Source organism: Lynx canadensis, chromosome C1 (assembly GCF_007474595.2).
Source record: "Lynx canadensis isolate LIC74 chromosome C1, mLynCan4.pri.v2, whole genome shotgun sequence".
Lineage (NCBI taxonomy): Eukaryota > Metazoa > Chordata > Mammalia > Carnivora > Felidae > Lynx > Lynx canadensis.
Window position 1 is genome coordinate 33,476,076 of NC_044310.1, and position 19,737 is coordinate 33,495,812.

General features: G+C 47.0%; 2 protein-coding genes across 2 annotated transcripts in view; one reads left to right on the forward strand and one right to left on the reverse strand.

The window, feature by feature from the left end:
- Nucleotides 1-245: 245 nt before the first annotated feature.
- On the reverse strand, nt 246-8,291 carry EBNA1BP2 (EBNA1 binding protein 2). Its single transcript, XM_030325103.1, has 9 exons — nt 8,110-8,291; nt 7,943-8,026; nt 7,573-7,742; nt 6,581-6,704; nt 5,216-5,305; nt 3,467-3,542; nt 3,139-3,232; nt 832-994; nt 246-696 (listed from the first exon to the last, which is right to left on the reverse strand). The coding sequence occupies exons 1-9, from the start codon at nt 8,173-8,175 to the stop codon at nt 646-648; spliced, it is 918 nt and encodes a 305-aa protein (XP_030180963.1). The 5' UTR covers nt 8,176-8,291; the 3' UTR covers nt 246-645.
- Nucleotides 8,292-8,531: 240 nt separating this feature from the next.
- Nucleotides 8,532-19,737, forward strand: part of CFAP57 (cilia and flagella associated protein 57) — a 79,813-nt gene continuing 68,607 nt past the window's right edge. Inside the window, exons 1-5 of the mRNA XM_030325101.1 lie at nt 8,532-8,607; nt 8,762-8,938; nt 12,778-13,094; nt 14,695-14,981; nt 16,870-17,077. Of these exons, the coding sequence (XP_030180961.1) occupies nt 8,782-8,938; nt 12,778-13,094; nt 14,695-14,981; nt 16,870-17,077 (969 nt within the window). The 5' untranslated portion in view covers nt 8,532-8,607; nt 8,762-8,781. The remainder of the gene's footprint in view (nt 8,608-8,761; nt 8,939-12,777; nt 13,095-14,694; nt 14,982-16,869; nt 17,078-19,737) is intronic.

Genomic DNA, 19,737 nt, shown 5'->3' on the forward strand with positions numbered 1-19,737 from the left:
AGTTCCCCTTTCTTAGAAGATACCAGAAGATGGTACACACCAAAGGAAGGCATAAGCTAAGATGTAGCTATGATGTAGATGGTATAGAAGACACAAGGTGACAGCTGCATGACAGATCTAGATTGAAGCAGAAAAGTATAAGCTGGTTAAAATGACATAGATCTAAGGAAAAATAAAGATATACAAGGAAAATTAGGCACACAGGAAAATAAGGGTGATAATCAACTCAAGGAAAACCCAAAAGCTGTATCACAAAGGAAATTTTATCAGAGTACAACTAGTTTGACAGTGATTGGTATTTTAACAATGATAATGTATAAACACTGATTCTTGATTTATCTAAACCCATGATACAATTACCTGGAAGGATGAGGAAGGTATACATTAAATCTCCAATTATCATAAAAGGAAGGCAATTTGGGCTCAGAGTCTAAATTATCATCAATAAACAGCAATCTTAATACATAAAAGTAACTTCTCAATCCTTTAGTCCTGAGTTTTTAACCAAGAGGATGTGTTTCTTTGAAAATTTTTTAGTTTATGAAAGAATTTTTTACAAAAAGAAACCAAAAGATGATCCAACTGTATTGTGAAATCCCAAGTCTGCATCCCTTTCTCTTGGTTCCTCATATACAAAGATGCTGCTTAGCGTGTTCTGCTCTTCATTTTCTCTCTTGTTCGTTTTCCAGGTCTCTTCTATGGAACAAGAAAATACCGCATGTGGTCACACAGCAGCTTGATCTTCTGCCCCAGGGAAAGGAAGGGAGCGGGTAGGTGTGGGATGGGAGAGGAGGTGATCCAGCCCCTCATGTGACCCCTTGGCTCACTTACATTTGATCCTTTCTTTCCAGGCCTCTTCAGGCCCTTGCCATGAGCTGTCTTGGCCCGGAAGCTGGATACATCATCGTAGCTCTCACGAGTGTTCCACTTGGAGCCTTTCTTCTTTCCACCAAAACCAAACTTCTGGTTTTTATAGCGTCGCTTAGCATTGGGCCTGGAAAAATGCCAGCTTACAGGTCACCCACAGCACTGCAAATCCTGATGAGTCTAACGGCCTACGACTACCCCTAGTTTCCTGTCTAAGCAAAATCTCTTAGATACTACTGTTACCCAGAATCTTATCATTGGCCCTACATTCTTACTCTAAAAATCCCGCAGGCAAGCTCATCTACTTATGGTGTTAACCATTAGAGCAAGAAAACAAAGCAAGAACTAGGAAGGGTTTCACATACATTTTGTGGCTCACCTCTTCTCTCTGAAGAGTTTTCTATTTTAACTAATTTTTGCTAGATCATCCTCAGTTGTTTCTATTCCCTTCAAGGATAGTACATGCAATTAACATTCAAATATAGTAAATTTTAGGGGCGCCTGGGTGGCGCAGTCGGTTAAGCGTCCGACTTCAGCCAGGTCACGATCTCGCAGTCCGTGAGTTCGAGCCCCGCGTCAGGCTCTGGGCTGATGGCTCAGAGCCTGGAGCCTGTTTCCGATTCTGTGTCTCCCTCCCTCTCTGCCCCTCCCCCGTTCATGCTCTGTCTCTCTCTGTCCCCCAAAAAATAAACGTTGAAAAAAAAAATTAAAAAAAAAAAAATAGTAAATTTTAAAACTTGTCCTCCTGCAGGAAATCTCAAATTCAACATATCCCAAAATCACATGCCATCTCCCTTCCTAGACTGGTTTCACCTCCTGTATATAGGCAATGACTTGGTGGGGCACCTGGTTGGCTCAGTCAGTAAAGCATGCGAGCCTTCATCTCTGGGTTATTCGTTCCAGCCCCACGTTGGGTGTGGAGCCTACTTAAAAAAAAAAAAAAAAAAAAAAAAGCGTGACTTGAGGCTGGTGGAACTACATCTTTTCAGCCACCAGGCTAGAAACCTGGGAGCCAGCCTTGATTATTCATTCCTTCGTTCACTCTCTACACCCAACACAATTACTGAGTGCTGCTAGTTTAACTTCTTGAATATTTCTTCAATCGGTTTTCTCTTCTCTGCCCCCGTTACCCCTTTTGGGTCATTATCATTGCTCTCTGGACTTTTGTAATAGCCCCCTAATCAATTATCCTGCCCCCCTCAAGTCCATCCTTTATACGAATACACTTAATTTTTCAAAAACATGAATATGACCTACTCATAATTTTGAGTAAAGCCCTCAATGTCTCCCCAGTGCCTACTGGATAAAACCCAAGTTTCTCAACAAGGCAAACACTGTCTCTGTGACTTGGCCCAGGGCCCCCTCCAGCTACATTTCACCCCTCCTTGCCCCACACCGCACTCCCAGTGGCACCAAATGCTTGCTCTTCCCTCATACACAAACTGCTGTTCTCACCTCTATGCTTTCACTCTCTCGTGTTCTTCCTTCTTGCCAAAACCAGTGTCTCTCCTATTTTCCTGGTTCTTACTCATCCTTCAGACTAAGCTCAGGTGGCACCCTCCTCCAGGGAGCCATCCTCACGCCCTCATCACCAGACCAGGTCAGCTATTTCTAAAATGTGCTTCCACACTACTCCCTCAAATGCCTTGATCATAGCATTCATATATTCTACAGAAATTATCATTTCCCCCAGGCCTGGGGTCTAGGGATGCATAAAGGTGAACTAAGAAGAAAATAATAATCTTTGCCATTAACCCTTTTAATCTGCAAAATGGTATGAGGTGCATACAATTTTCTCATTTTCATAGATGAGGAAACAAATATTCAGAAAGGTCAAGTAAAACTTGCTCAAAGCTGCCCAAAGTGGCAGGCTCTGGACCTGAACCTTCGGTCTATGCCGTGAGCAACTTTTACTGAGCATCCACTTAAAATGTACCAAATCCTTAAATCACCCTACTTTAGTTTTTTTGGTTTTTAGTTAATTAATTTTTTAAAGCAAGCTCTACACCCAATGTGGGGCTTGAACTCATGACCCCCAGGTCAAGAGTCCAATGCTCTACTGACTGTGCCAGCCAGGTGCCCCCTAAACCACCCTACTTTAATCTCCCAAGACTGATACGGCTAAAAGGACCCATCACATGGGCCGGTAAGCCCCGGCCACAGGCAGCACTGTGCTCTCTCAACTCGAGGCCACTCCTGTGGAACTCGCTGCCGTGCCCGTGACTCACTTGCCCAGCACCCATCACAAAACCAAACAAAAACCCTTCATACCCCTTCTTCATCTGTTGGCCTTTGGCTCCTTCCTTTGTTTTCCGTACAGCAGCTTTCTGATCCCCCTCAAGGAAATCCAGTTTATCAGAAAAGCCTGGGAGGGAAGAGGTACTTTGATCAGCACTGACACATTCATTTTAAGAAGAGCTTGAGCTTCGAAAGAAGATTGTTACTTGCTAAATTAACTTTAAGAGATACATCTTGTTCCCCACACCGTCCCCAAACCTTAGGCCCTGTGGCTGCAAATCAATCAAGGCTCCAGAGCAGTATGTGTTCAAATTAGCAGCTACCCCTGCTCCCTATATCCTTAGGACAGAGATATACTGACCTTTCTGATATTTCTTAATGGCGTTCATCATATGTGTTTTCTCTCGCTGCCTCTTCTGAAGAACCTCTGTTTGCACCTGGACATGAACACAGGGCCGTTATGCCCACTCCAGACCATCGCTGTAAGAGCCTACATGCTTTCGGTAACAACGATGTGCTAACACCACCACCGCACATTTACGTGTGCCAGAACTATGCTAAGGCTCTAAGCATATTCTTACTTTATCTTCTCAACCACCCAGTGAAGTAGAAATCCCTATCACCCCTGAAACTGAAGCACAGAGAAGTTAAGCAGCTTGCCCGAGTCACACAGTGGGAAAGTACGCAGCTGAATTCACACCCAGGCAGTCTGCACTCTTACCCCATTCCACCATCCTGCCTACAAAATCACGGCAAATCACGTCTAGGTCTACACCCAATTCTCTCCGTTCGTTATATGTGAGCAGATTAAGTGTCAAACCCACTCCGTTATGAGGCATGAAAGTACCAACAGAAACAATCTCCCAAAAAACATAAAAAAGGCTGTAAGGACAAAAGAAGATGCCAATACTCAAAGGCAGGGTTTCTCAATCTCCATACTACTGATAGCTCGAACAGGAATCACTCCGTGTTGGGGGGTGGACAGCCTGCCCAGCGCACTGTGGGATCTTTAGCAGCCTCCCTGCCCTCCGCCCACTAGATGCCAGTAGCACACTCCCCATGGAGATGTGACACTAAAAATGTCTCCAGATGTTGTCGGATGTTGCCTGGTAAGCAAAATTATCCCCAGTTGAGAATCGCTGCTATGAGGTTTCTTCAAGTTAGCAACAGTGAGCTAACAGGCCCCAGTGACGTTTTCTTTGGCTCTGACAAATTAGATTGTTACACCAAATGCCCATGTCTTTGAGCTGGCCTCGGCCATCGACCACCAGATCAATCCAATAAATACGCAGCTGCCCTTCCGCACAGGACAGGACACTCATCTACTCTTACTCTGCTGAGGATCTGGCAGTGAAGTGACTCCCAATGTGGACAGCAGCTCGGCACCCCGATCACAAGCGTTTATGTCCAAAACGCGGACAAGGTCCGAACACTTCTGCTGACCCTCCTCACACTCCCTTCTTCCCACAACCCTGACTTCAATTCCTGTCATCATGTTTCCTAAATAACCACGAAATAACAAAGAAAAACCAAAGAGTTTCATGGTATGCCTGCCCTTTTTTAACCTGAGGTTTTTTTCATGTTAGAACTCAGACGTTCATAGTTCAAGCACATGGGTGCCATTTTTCCCTCTCAGTTGGATCACAATAATATGGTTCTTTCAAGGACTTCACATCATCTAGGCCAGTGATTCTCAAAGCAGGATGCATTTCAGAATCATCTGAGAAGCTGGGGCGTGACGGGGAAGGGAAGAAAAAACACCCGGATTCCCAGACATTCTGAAGCCCAGAAATCTGTTTTGAAAAACCTCCCCAGGTGATTTTGCTGTGGTCAGGTTGGGACTCCACTGATCTGGACTCCCCTCTTCACTGTACAGATGAGCAAATGGGGCCCAGTGGAATGAATGAATCGCCTACAGTTACCATGCTACCCCTGGTGAGACCCTGGTGTCAAGGGAAGATTGTGCTCGTGGATACGAGCACATACTCCCCACGGTGAGATAATAAACACAAGACAGAGCACACACAGGGCACGGAAGCAGACCTGACCCAGTCACCCCAGCCTGACAAACACTCGGCCTCATCCCGTGCGCCCACATCTTCCTTCTTACCTTCTTCCCGTATTTCCTAAGCGCTCGCAGTTGCTTAGCCTTTTCAGACTTTTCCATGGCGGCCTGTTTAGCCTGCAGCTTCTGCCGAATCTGAAACACAAAATATTGTCAGCTCATGTTAAGTGAATCTGGGCTGACCACCACGTAGGGTGTGCTGGAGCAGGGAGCACATCTTCCCGGTTCTGCAAACTGGAGCTCAAAGGAATCTTGTAAGTCCTGTTTCATACATGAGGACAAGAGGCCCAGAGGTTGAGCACTTTGTCCAAGATACCAAAAGTATCCATGGTGGACCTGAAAAGTGACCTCCCCACTCCCAGTGTGCTGTCCCAGTGTGCTGTCTGTTCCGCTACGCAAAACTGCCTGCTTGCCATTCTCCCAGGAGAAACCAACTTTTCCCCAACCCAACTGTCTGCAGACTAAGGTCAAACCAGCATGCAGCCTCAGTCCCCTTCTCCGATACACCACATGCACATTAAAAACTCAAGCAGGTACCAGGTACCTAGCCTTTTCCATCAGACACACAGATTTCAGTCAAGGGGTAAGCACGTGTCAGTGTGAGTGTACAGAGGGGTGTCCGAGCTCGTCTCTAGATTAGCTTCCCCAAGTACCACTGAAACAAGAGCTCCCTAAAATCCAGCTGGAGACCCAATAGGACTATCGGAATATATCTTGGGATTAAATTTTGACAATTCTCTTCCTCCCAGAGTTAAATGAGGATCAAGTTCTATGTAACCCTAAATTATACTACATCTGAGCTATATGTTAATCCCTCATCTTACAGAAAACTGATGCCCAGAGAAAAATAATTGTTTACAAGTTAGACCACCGCCCCTTGGCAATGGCTGGACAAGAAGTGTGTTTTCTCTATATGCCATGCCATGACCACGCCAGCTAAGAAATGCAAAAGGCCATCTTGATCTCGGGACCACAGTTCTTACAGTACTTCTCCTCCCCTTAAATGCTTAAACTAGGAAAAAATCATCCTTCTATTTATCTAACTGGTGGTGACTGGCATGAGTCTGAAGTAGGCAATCAAGACGATAATTGTCCTCTGACAACCAATTCCCTATTATTGGGCTTAGTTCTTTTTATTTTCTTCTAAAGCTCATTTATTTATTTTGAGAGAGAGGGGAAGAGAATCTCCAAGAGAGGGAGGGAGAGAGAGAATCCCAAGCAGTCAACCCAGGGCTTAAACTCAGAACTGTGAGATCATGACCTGAGCCGAAATCAAGAGTCGGACACTTAACCCACTGAACCACCCAGCAACACTGTGGGCTTAGTCTGTTTTAAATTACAGGAGATAAGCCAGCTGACTACACTTAAGTATAAAACCTTGGCTTTCCAGAGAAAACCTTTGTTTCTTACCTTCTGCATCTGCTGATCAGACTTGGCCATCTCTGCAAAATAGTCAGTGGGCCTCTTGGTAGGGACTTTGAGCTGATGGAGCCGGGGTAATATGGAAAGCACAGCGGCCTGGGCTTGCCGGTAGCTGAGGATGTAGGACAAAATGTGAAATAAGCGAAGGGAGAGAGACCTTCCACTCCCTCTCGCTTGCCTTATCCATCGAGGATGACCTTGGAGTTATCCAGGGGCAGAAAAATGCTCAACATCTGACCTCCACCAGCAAGAACACACACACACTAATGAAAATGTAATAAAGCTTCATTAACTTGGTATCTAGGAGAGATTTAACTGTATACTCTTTAAAGAGGAAGGGGAGTTCTGCTAAAAATAAATTAGTTTAAGACAGTGACCACACTAAAAGTACCCCTTAACTTAAAAACTAATACCAACTGGGGCACCTGGGTGGCTCAGTCAGTTGAGCGTCCGACTTCAGCTCAGGTCATGATCTCACACTCTGTGAGTTTGAGCCCTGCGTCGGGCTCTGTGCTCAGGGCCTGGTGCCCGCTTGGGATTCTGCATCTCCCCCTCTCTCTGCCCCTCCCCTGCTCATGCTCTGTCTCTCTCTGTCTCAAAAATAAATAAAAACATTAAAAAAAAAGAAAACTAATACCAATCATGAATTCTTATGTAGTCCTTAAAAAAGGTCATGTAAGAACCTTCTGAGGCAAGTTTCTGTTTAACTCAAAACACACAAAAAACTTTAAAACTGAATACCTCAAAATAAAATTTAAAAATAAAATAAATTAGACTTTGGATTATAACCGGTGGACCAAAGGGCTCTTTTCTCAACCAGGAACAATCTTCTAGAGCTTTTTAGTAAAAAAAGAAGCCTTCCTACTCACTCTCAGGCTTATGACAATTTCTGAGGACTGCAGGCTCACTGCTTCTCCCACCTCCCCCCTTTCTCGAACAGGGCCACCCCCACCTTCTCCCACACTTGAAAACAAACATACAAACTCATCTCCCGCTGGAAGTCATCTTCCGGATCAAAGGCTTTCTGATCCTTGTTCTCAGGGGTTGACTGAGGTCCACTGATTTCCGGCACGGGATCCAGGGTCACATCAAGCCTTTCAACCCATTCCAGATCCCGCTTGAATTCAGCCAAACACTGCTTCAGGCCACTCTAGGAAATTCATCAGACACTGAGCCTGTATGAAGGACACAGGCCAACGGACAAAGCACTAAATAAACCCCAACATCCGGACCTCCTGACAATGCCCAGGCTGCGTCTTCCCTGGGCCAAGAACTCAGTCCGCCAAGCACAACTGTGCCTTGGGAGCATCCCGTGTCCTAGGACCCCCCCGACCAGGCGCCCGAGCTCACCACGTCGTTCACAGCTTTCTTCGGCCCCTCTAGCACCACATTGAGGCCTGGCTTCAGGAGCCCTCTGGAAAACGCATCCTGCAACTGCAGGGTACAATCGGCAGTCAGCACCGGGGGAATGAGGACCCTCTCCCGCGCCCAGCCCCGCGAGCCCGGCCGACACCTACCTCCCTGTCGGTGACCAGAGAATCATCAGAATCCGAGTCCGAACCTGACAGCGGGGGGGTGTCCATGTCGCAGCGAACGTGCACGTCCGCTCTAGTCGAGGGAGCCGGGTGGCCTGAGGCCCGCGCGGCCGGAAAGGGGCGCCTCTCGCTGCTGCTGCCTGCCCCCCGCCCCCTGCTCGCACGCCGCGTCCCCACGTGGACCCGAGCCCCACCAACGCCGACTGCCGGGTGCCTCGGCGGAACTTTCCCACCGGGACTTCCGCTTCCGGCCGCATACCCACACTTCCGGTTTGCCGTTGCTATAGGAACCGCTCCGGCGTCCGAAAGAGCCGGGTTGCTCGGGACCCATAGGGGTTGTACTCCTGGATACACGCGTGGTCTGGTGACCCAAAGAGAAGACGCCAAAGGTGTGAGCGCGTAGTTGGGGGTCCTCTGGAGAAGCAAGAAGCCTCGAGGGAGCGAAGGAAAGGGGAGAAACAGCTGCCGCGGCGGAAGGGGGTGTGGGGGACGCTGGGGGCCGGGGGGGGGGGGGGCGGAAACGGAGGAAGGCTCCGGGGGCGGGGCCAGGGGCGTGCTCGGGGCGGGGCGGGGCGGGGCAGGGCGGGGCGGGACGACGCGCGCCTCCAAGCTCACCGCTGCGCTCCTTGTTCAGCAAACTCTTTGCCGGGTACCATGTCGACCGTGGTGGCTCAGTCGCTGCATGTTTTTGGTCTTCGATCCCACGTGGCCAACAATATCTTTTTCTTCGATGAACAAATCATTATATTTCCTTCGGGAAATCACTGTGTGAAGTACAATGTGGATCAGAAGTGGCAAAAATTCATTCCAGGTAAAAAAAACCTTTCCATCCCTACGCATGCGTTTGACCGTGCCAAATATAACCCCATAATCCCGACAAGACTATAGAAAGTTAAGTATTTTGGCCAACTTAAATATACGTATAGTTTTATAAAGGTAGAAGGAGTACACGTCCACCTGCATTAACAGAGTAACTACACATACATCGTTAAAATCACATGTAAAATGATGTTAATTTAAAAGTACTTTTTTTCCCCACTGATTTAATGGAAAAAAATTTATTTTAGAGTCTCTTTTCATGCCTCTGCAATATCATTGTCTTTGTCATCTCCAGGGCCACTTTTTGAGTTGTTTAGCACAGCTTTCCAGAGTTCGGTACCTTCATTACATCACGTTTTGGGACCGTGTATGATGAAGGCCCTGGAGGTTTAATCGCCAATCACAAATAACCGTTTGTATAATGTTACATTTGTGTTTGTTCACACTGGTCCTGTTAATGTTATACCTGATTTCCACAACTCAGTCACTCTTTTTCCAGTCTTTATTGCATTCAAAATGTTTGATCTTGACACATGCCTACAAAATCGTGTATATTTTGCTGCACTGCATATATCTAATATCTAATATCTAAAGAACTATAATAAAGTGAAGGTCCATGAACGCACCACACAGGGTAGGAAATAGAACATTGCCAGCTCCAGTGTTTCTCCCTGATTTCGTTCTCACCACGCATACTCACACCCCATCCTGGATATTGTAATTATTCCCTTATTTCTTTATATACTTTTACCATGTATATGTGTGGCCTTATAGAAAATAGATCTTTGTTTTTGCTATTTACCAAGTTTTATAAGTTTAATCATGGTTATACATATGCCAAGACCTTCTTTTGTTTGACATCATGCTTTTGAGACTCATACGTCTTAATATATATTAACTGAGTCATTTTATTGCTATATGGTGTTCCATCATATGAATGGAATGCCCCAAATATATTTATCCATTCTAGTGTGGATGGACATTTGGGAAACAACAGTTTTTTGCTTTACAAAGCATCCTGCTGTAAAGTTTCTTGCATGTATGTACGCTCATCCACTTGTGTGAGTTCTCCAGGGCACATGGCCAGGACTAAAATTACCGGGTAATTTTCCTTATGGAAAGATTTTTGTTTTTTCCTTATGGAAAGAGAAGCCTCGGTGTTGCGACTCTCTGTGCAAGAATCCTGCTACAGTATGGGGTGCCTGGGTGGCTCAGTTGGTTAATTGTCCGACTTCGGCTCAGGTCATGATCTCACGGTTCGTGAGTTCAAGTCCCGCGTCAGGCTCTGTGCTGACAGCTCAGAGCCTGGAGCCTGCTTCGGACTCTGTGTCTCCCTCTCTCTCTGCTCCTTCCCTGCTCACACTCTGTCTCTCTCTTTCAAAAATAAATAAAAATTAAAAAAAATAATAAAAAAAAAAAAAGAACCAAAAGATAGGAGGAGACTCATGCACGAGGTGAACTTGTTTCAAGGAGGTGGCCGTCATCAACTAGGTGTGCAAAGGCATTTTACAAGCTCTGCAATCAGCCAACATATATTAAGCACCCATTTGGTGCCAGTCACTGGTGATTGAATGAGTGGATTGCATGAATGAATGGATAAAGAAAACCACGGCCTGTGCTCTCTAGAAGCTCTCAGTATTGCCATGGAGACAGGTGTGTTTTCAAAGGAGCAGGACTTGGAAATGACCAGGATAGATGCTATGCCAGCTACAGCCCAGGCACGAAAGCACAAAAGGAAAGAGGGAGAAGTTTTCCTTTGCCTCCCCCAGGCAATCTCATCTATGCCCCCAGTTTCAACTTCCCACGGTGACTCTTACCTCACGTCTGCATTTTCAGTCCCAACCTCTCCTCCGAGCCTTAGAATCATATCCAGTTGTCCACTAAATCTCTCTACCTAAATGTCCCACAGTATGCACCTCACACACAATATATCCAGAACTGAATTTGTCATTTCCTTTTTTTCCCTCTCTTCCTTAAGACCCTACCTCGCCAGATTGTCAAATGCATGATAAAGCTACAATTACAAGAATAATGTAGTGCTGGTATAAATATCCCCAAAACCCAGTTATATATATGTAGATATGTAAATGAATTGAATATATCATAAAGGTAGCATTAGGAGGAATCTGTGCTGGGACAACTAGTTAGGTATTTGGGAAACAGGAATCAATCTAAGTCCTTACTTCATGCCCCGAGATGAAGTAAAGACTTTAGTGTAAAAAAAAAAAAAAATGAAATCAGAAAAAACTAGAACCAAATAAACATGAGTAAAAATAAAATCTTTGGATGGGCTGTTTTCCATAAAAAACAATGGACATACTCTTCGCCATGACCCCTAACTCCCTCGGCCTATGTTCCTTCCCAGCTGTCACCCCTACTCCCAGTCACCAGACGTCAATCATTGCTTGTTTCTCTCCTTCCCCTGCCTCACCCAGGCAGCCACTGGGTCCTACTTGGCATCTCTCTCATCTCCCCATCCCAGCCTTCATACCGCCTGTCACTGCCATCCTGTTTTTGAAATTATCTGCCCACTGGTTTCCTTCCCTCAAGGTCTGTCTTCCACACAGTTGCCAAAGGGATTTTTCTACAACATGCGTCTGACCCTTCCAAAAATTCCTCTGTGGCTTTTCATTTGCCTCTGTGATAAACTCCAAACTCTTGTGGCTTTTCATTTGCCTCTGTGATAAACTCCAAACTCTCATGCAAGGTCTCCAGCGACCCCAAACCTAGGGTCTTTTCCAAGGCACGGTCACTTCTGAAGCCCTTCCAGAGAGGTCCTGCTGCTGGACAGACTCCCTTCAGCTTGCTGGGAAACACAGCACAGGGCCCAGGGCATCACTTTCTAGCACTTCTCCGCTGCCTTGCTCACTGTCCCTGCCCTGGGCTTGAATCAGGGCGGACTTTTGCACAAGGCACAGTAGGCACAGAGCCCAGGGCCCATGATACTTTTAGAGACCCAAGAAAATGAGTATAATAATACTAAGTCCAGTCTGGATTATATTCTTTATACTAATGCAGTCGTAAGATACAATTTTTACCAGCTTATTTTTTAAACCACTTTATTAATTTTTACTGTTAATGGAAGAAGGGACCCACGAAAATCATAATGTGGGCCTGATTTCTTCTCCCAAATAAAGTTCTTGCCCCTTCATCTTTGCCTCAGCCTTTGCTTTCTAGACCACAACTTTTATTCTCGTGCTTGTTACCTCACGGTTGCAAGATGACTGCTCTATCTCCAGGTACCACTGACACGTTCCAGGAAAAGTCGGGGTAGAATGCATCCGTCTCTGATTTTCAAGAGAACACAAGCTTTACTGTAAAGCCAGTCCAGCAGACTGGCCAGATTCACACAGATGACCTAACTGTGAGACAGCCTGGGGCCCCCAGCAGTTGGTGTCTCAGCCTTGAAAATAGAGGGGCGCTGCCTGCTGGCTGCTCAGGGCATGGAGGCCCACCCTCTTCCACCCGTCTACACCCACGTGTGGTTTCCCCGGGCTCATGTGCGATGCCCCAGCCACACTGTACCCTTTTTCACATGCACACCTCTGCTCTTCCTGCCCCCTGCCCCACCCTGCACTCTATCCCACCTGTCCTCCCTCTGGCATCGTTCCTTGACTTCTCCTCCTACCTCAGCCTCTGCGAGGTACCCGTCCTAGCCATTTTCCTAATACCCCGGATATGGCAGGGCCAAGGGACTGCAGGGATTGACAGTTACCTGTTTCTGTGCCTTTTCTCCCATGTGTCAACCTTGCCACCACTGTGCCCGGTACATGTCGAGTCACGGTGAAAGCATGATCTGCCCTCATTATCCCCCTTTACTTCTGTTCGCAGGCTCAGACAAGAGTCAGGGCATGCTGGCCTTGTCCATCAGTCCCAATCGGCGATACCTCGCCATCTCCGAGATCGTGCAAGAAAAACCCGTCATCACCATTTACGAACTGTCATCCATCCCTTGCCGGAAGCGCAAAATCCTTAATAATTTTGACTTTCCCGTTCAGAGATTTATTAGCATGGCTTTTTCTCCAGACTCCAAATACCTGTTGACTCAGACATCACCTCCAGAGTCAAACCTTGTCTATTGGCTGTGGGAAAAACAGAAAGTAATGGCTATTATTAGAACCGACTCTCAGAACAATGCTGTCTACCAGGTACCTCCCAACATAACAAGTATCGTGCAAGTTTTAAAACTAGTAAGAGCCGTCTTTTATTGAATGCTTTCTGTGTGCCAGCAACACTGCCAGTTTCTTAACATGCATTTTTTTTTGAAAAGTTCTTTTTTTTTTTTTCAAGTTTATTTGTTTTGAGAGACAGCATGAGTGGGGAAGGGGCAGAGAGAGAGAGAGAGAGAGAATCTCCAAACGGATAGTGCAGAGCCTGTTGCGGGGCTCGAAATCATAAACTGCGGGATCATGACGTGAGCCCAAACCAAGAGCTGGATGCTTAACCGACTGAGCCACCCAGGCGCCCCTCGTAATATGCATTTTTAAATTAATCTCTCAACAACCATATATGGTCTGCATAGTTATTATCCTTGTTTTATAGATGAGACAACTGAGGCTCCAAGAGGTTGAGTCACCCACCCAAGTATCACACGGGTAGTGAGTGGCAGGGTCAGGAGTCTCAGACTCCAGTACCCCTCTTCTTTACCCTGGCCCAGAACTGCTTTCACAGGCCCAGCCGATGAATTGGTAACTCACTTTGTCTTGCTGGTCCTGTCTTCTTCCTAACAGCATTGCTGGGCAGTGGGTAGATTTCAGGAACGTAACATGAAGTGGTTGATCTTGAGGAACGTGTCAACAAAATCGCAGTTACGTGGGGAACAGAATTTTCCATTGTTGTTTGGGGGCAAAATGAAGAGGACCCATGAGGAGGCTGGTTGACTGCTCAGGCAGTGGGTCCCAGGGAGGTTTTACCTTGGTGTGGTCACCCCGGTCTGGGATCTGGTACTCAGCTTAACAAGTTCAGGAACTCAGCTCTGCTCATGTTCAGAGATATTAGCTAGCCAGCGTCTCAGGAACAGACTCCCTTATTCTCACCAGAGGCCAGTGAATAACCCAGCATGTGACTACGAGAACACTCACATTATTTATCTGGTATATTTCCTCCCTAGTAATAGAGAAGTGGGGAGGTGAAATTAGTAATCAGAGGTTGCTTGGTGATTGCAGAATCAGACCAGAGGCAGAGAGAGCCGGAAGATTATTTTGTCTCGGCCTTCGTGAGGCCGAGTCCAGCATCCCTATTCAGAGCAGAGTACACACATCCTCCCTAACAGATTCAGCTGGATGCCCGCTATGAACCCCGCATCGGGAATACAGAGATGCAGGTGTTATAGCCCGTCAGTTGCTCACCATCTAGTAGGGGTGTGAGTTGACTGCCCTTACTGTACCTCCCAGTTGGTAGGAGACTCCCTTTCCCCCGGACCCACCAGATCCTCCTTTTTCTGCGTTTCCAGCTGAGTCTTCATGTCACTTTGTTGGCCCAGAGTTTAGCTGTTGTCAAGAACCGCTTATCCTCTTTTTGGCCTTTGTAAAATGATTTTTGTAGGTTTCCTGGTTTAAGATGCATGGGCCCCACAAATACAATGAATCTGTGCTCTTATCAAATGTGGTATCAAAATTTATCATGCCCTAGTGATGTTTAAAGGATACTCTGAGCTACCTGAAACAAGTATTCATTAGTAAAATGAGAAGTAATTCCACCAAGATTAGTTTTATAAGTAGTTTTCTTTTATCCTTTTACATTTTGCAGGTGAGCTTCAATCCCCAGGATAACACTCAGGTCTGTGTCACTGGCAATGGGATGTTTAAGCTTCTCCGCTTTGCCGAGGGCACCCTGAAGCAAACCAATTTTCAGAGGGGAGAACCCCAAAACTATCTAGCCCACACGTGGGTGTCTGAAGACAAGATCATTGTCGGCACGGATACAGGCAGGCTCTTCCTCTTTGAATCTGGAGATCAACGCTGGGAGACCAGTATAATGGTCAAGGAGCCCACCAGCGAGACCAGGAACCTGGAGGTGATCCGGGAATCGGAGAGGTAATGGTGCCCCTCTGGGCTGGTGCTCTTGTGAAAATATGTTCATCATACCAATAGCGTTGTGCCAAAAACAGGATTCTTTAAAAGTCACTCAGAACCCCTCCACCTTCAAGTCAACTCTTTTCATTTTCCCTCTGCCTTTCGCATGTTCATCTATATTCAAGCACAAATTGGACAGTTGTGACCACAGCCTACAACAATTCTTTTGTTTACATGCATTTTATAAGCCTTTTAGCACGACTAGTCTTCAAAACTCCAGATCTTTTAAAATGTATTTTCTAATGGCTGCCTAATTTATTGATTCAATTACATAAATGGCCACCGAGCTCTTGCCGTGTGCAGGGCACCTTGCTAGATGCTGGGGACATGTGTCCTCAAAGACTTTGCAGTTTGGAAGGAGCCAGCAGACCAACAAAGAAGCTCAGGGAAGTGTTATTGGTGTAAATATGACAAAAGAATATGAGGTAAAGTGGGGGCTCAGGTCAATTTTACCTCTACTTCAGGCAATAATGGTCATCTCTCACACATATTGAAATATACCGTTGTATCACTAGACTCTGCTTCAAGCACTTTATGTGTATTCTTACTTGAGTCTTACCCCATATAGTACATATTATCATGCCCATTTTATAGAACAGGACACTGAGGCTCAAATAGGTTAAGTGACTCACCCAAGATCATAGCTCTGTCTGCCTGGCTCTGGAGCCTGAGCCCTCAACACATGGCATTTTGTAGATTCTTCTTCCTCGGTAACTTTCAGTCTGTCATTTCTCACCATCCCCCACACCCATGACACCTCCTTTTTCTCTCACGATTCTCTTAAGAGCTTCCTAGTAAGTCCCTCTGCCCTCCAGTTTGCCGTGTTCCTAATCATGCAATGAGTCCAGTGCTCTAAGAATAAAACCCAGGGGCACCTGGGTGGCTCAGTTGGTTAAGTGTCCAACTCTTGGTTTCGGCTCAGGTCATGATCTCATGGTTCGTGAGTTCGTGCTTAGGATTCTCTCTCTCCTCCTCTCTGGGCCCGTCCTCAGCTCATGTGCTCTGTCTCTGTCTCTGTCTCTCTCAAAAATAAATAAATAAACTTGAAACAAAATAGAATAAAACCCAGACTCCTGAACCTGGCCCACCCATCCCTGCTGCTCTGACCCTTCTTTCCATCTGGAGCATCAGCTTCTGCCTCTGTCTACCACACACATCTTGCGCACTCTTACTTCTGAGTTTGGTCATGTGTGGGTCCACCTACCCCACTCCTCTGGACACACTCACATACCCACATACTCCTGTTTGTTCTTCAGACCAGCTGGGAGTTCTCAGCTTCTGCTCATCTCAGATGGGTGTACCTCTCCTTAACTGTCCTCAGAAAGTCCTGCTTCCATCCCACCCAGCTGCCACCTAATGGTCCTTAGCACTTGCCCCTAGACTCTAAGCTTCAAGGGACAGGAACTGTGTCAGTCTTACTTACCATTGTTTCACAATGGTAAAGTATACTGTTGACACAGTATAATTCCAATAAATATTTGTTATGTGGAAGAAAGGAAGGGAGGAAGGGAGGGAGGCAAGATTCAAATCTCAGGCCTTCCACTTACTAGTCGTGTGATCCTAGAAAACTCTCTGAGCCACTTTTTCCTAAACAAAAGAGGGATAATAATGCTAGCAACAACAATAATGGCGACCACAAAGGGTGGTGAGACTACCAAATAAATGTATAACCTTCCAGTCTTTCTCTGGACTTTGTATAGCAGGCCAAAGGGTGGTGTTTGGGCCTGGGGAACAGAATTGCAATGGGCGATTTCTCCCGCACCCAACGACAGCCCTTCATTCTCATCCCTAGCTGAACTCCTCTCCTTGGGATTGCCTGTAAACTTTACATGCTGATTTCTTTTTCTAGCCTGATCGAATTTCCAACAATCAGTTCCCCGGTCCCTTCCTATGAGCAGGTCATGATGGCCAGTAACAACAGCCAGCTGGCCATGCCCCAGGTGTTCGCCATTGCAGCCTATTCAAAGGGATTCGCCTGTGCCGCTGGGCCGGGGAGAGTTCTCCTGTTTGAGAAGATGGAAGAGAAGGATATTTACCGGGAGAGCAGGGAAATCCGGGTAAGGAGGGGAGAACTGGGGTCCTCCTGGCACGTGTCGTCCAGCAGCAGAGCGCTGACAGGGAGTTTGGTGGAAGGAGAGGCCTATAGCGCTGAGTGGAAATGGGGACTCGAGCCATTTGTCCTGAGGGAAGTTTGGGGATGGAGCAGACAGAACAGGGGTTAACCTTGGGAGGATCTGGATTTGAATTCTGGCAGAGAACTTTGGCAAGTTATATTTGCACTTTGAAGCTTAGCGTTCCTGTAAAAATGGTGTTAGGATATATATTGATATTTAATGTCAAGCACACACTGTCTGGCACCTTGAAAGCATTCGGTAAATGTTTGTGGGATAAGTGATACAAAGTGCTGTGGAGAGAGATCGTCTGCGGTTGGGGAAGAACCGGGAAGGCTCTCGGCGGCGTGTGGTGGCAATCTTTGAGGAGGGGTCCTAGAGGAGGGGTAACAGTTGACAGGAGGGAACAGGTTAGGAGTTGCACGTGGAAGGAACAGGTGGAACAAAGGCACTGCGGAGGGGGGAGCAGGTGGTTTGTCTGGGTGATACTCTGCTCCCCAGTGGAGACGAGCTGAAATCACTTGAAAGGGAAAGCCAGGAGCTGAGGCTGTTGAAAGATCTCGAATGCCAGCCCGAGGAGCGTGTGTGTAATCCCACAGGCAGCCTGTTTCTGAGCAGAGAAGCATGACACTTAAGAAAAGCAATCTGCCTGCCGTGGGGATGGGGCGGGGGATCCGGAGGCCCTGGACGTGAGGCAGCTACACACACTCTGAATGAGCCAGGCTTGACTCTGCCCTTATTGGCTGAGTAACTTGAGATGAGTTGCTGAATCCAGCAAAACCTCTGTTTCTTCTCTGAGAAAGTAGCCCCTCGCCCTGCTGGTTATCAGAAGGATGATGCAACACCTGTGTGAATCACGTGTGAAATGCTTGATGCCCAATAAGTGATAGCCGTTATTATCTCCACGATGAAGAATCAGGCTTTGCTACTGAAGCCAAGAAGTGGTGAGATGTAGTCACCGCAGTGAATAGCAGGGAAAATGGGAAGGGAGAGAGCCTTTGCGGAGGTTAAGCCTATAGAACTTGCCCTGAGTAGATGTGGGTGACCAGAGGTAAGGAGCTCGTAGAGATGCCGCCTTGGCCTTGAGACTGGCTGTCTGGGGAAAGATGCCACAGGTAGGAAAGTTGGGGGTAAGAGCAAAGTGAGTGGGAACCAAGGGGAACTTTTAATTTAAAAAAAAATGTTTTGTTAATTTTAATTTTTTTTTTAAAAATTTTAATTTTTAACAATTCTTTGTTCCGTTTGTTTATTCATTTAATAAATATGTATTGAGGGTTTACTATGTGCCAGGCTCTGTGCTAGGGGCTGGGGATGCAGGAGGGGAAGCACACACACTGTGAGCCTGTCCTTAGAACAAACAGATGTGAACAGATTGTCACATGGGGCTCAACACTGAAGAAGATAAAGCCAGGAGAAGGACAGGGAGCGAGAGGGGGTTCTGTTCTAGAGAGAGTGGCTCGGGGAGGCCTCGCTGAGGAAGTTGATGTTTGACCAGACACTGGAATAAAGCAAATCCATTGGAAATGTGGTTTTAGACTTTGGGAATGGGATCAATGTACACACACACACACACACACACACACACAGTGCTTAGCTTGTGTCTGGCACAGAGTTGATGCTTTATTTTTACTGTTTCAAAGAATTTATCATTGTGATTATTTTCACTACGGTTGCTTTCACCGAAACCCTCATTTTGGACAAAATCACTGACAGATAGAACAAAAAAAGGAGGACTGAGGACAAACCTTACATTTCCTAATTTAGAGTCTGAGACAGAACGAGAGCCCAGCAGAGGACACTGAGATGTGGTGGTCATTCATTCACCCGTCTAACAAATGGCTGTCTCATACCTGCCACGGGCCAGGCTCCAGGCCTGGTGCCTGAGCTAGAGGCGTCGGCCACGGCCACTTCCCCCAAGGACCCCACCACCTCCGGAGGAGAGCAGCGAGGCCACACTTACTCTTTCGCTGAGCTCTGCTGTGCACTAGACGCTGCTGAGCGCTGGCACACAGCAGCGGGACGCAGGCAAGGCCCTCGGTCTGTAGGCTCCCATTCCGCTTACGCAGTGTGATGAATATGGCGGCAGACGGACGCTCCCTGGTGAGCACACTGAGATGATATTAGGGCTCACCCAACCCCGGGCGGGGCGGGGCGGGACTTTCCTCTCTCCCAGAGCCCTCAGTGTGCTGGCAGAGCAGGGGGAGATGACGGCGGGAAGGAGTCGGGGGTATATGGGGGAAGACACAACTCCAGGCCACGGGAGGGAAACATGAGAGCTCGGTGTCCTGGGCCCCCCAGAGGCAGGTGCTGCCATCACCGCTACAGGATCTAGGAAAGCCCAGAAGATGAGGACTGAGCAGGGGCCTCTGGCATTTCTAAGGTTGATGAGGACATTTCAGTACATGACACAGTGGAAGGAATGAAGAACCGAGTGGACGTGGTATGGGCGGGCCTTTCGAGAAGTGTGATGGTTAGTAGGTGAAGAGCAGTGGTGGGGAAAGGAAATCTAAGGTGAGGTCTGCTTGGCAACTCCAGGCCCTCTCAGAGGCTGCTGGCAGGGCCGCCGTGTGACCCCTTGTCTTTTCTCTGCCCTGTCACCCACCCCA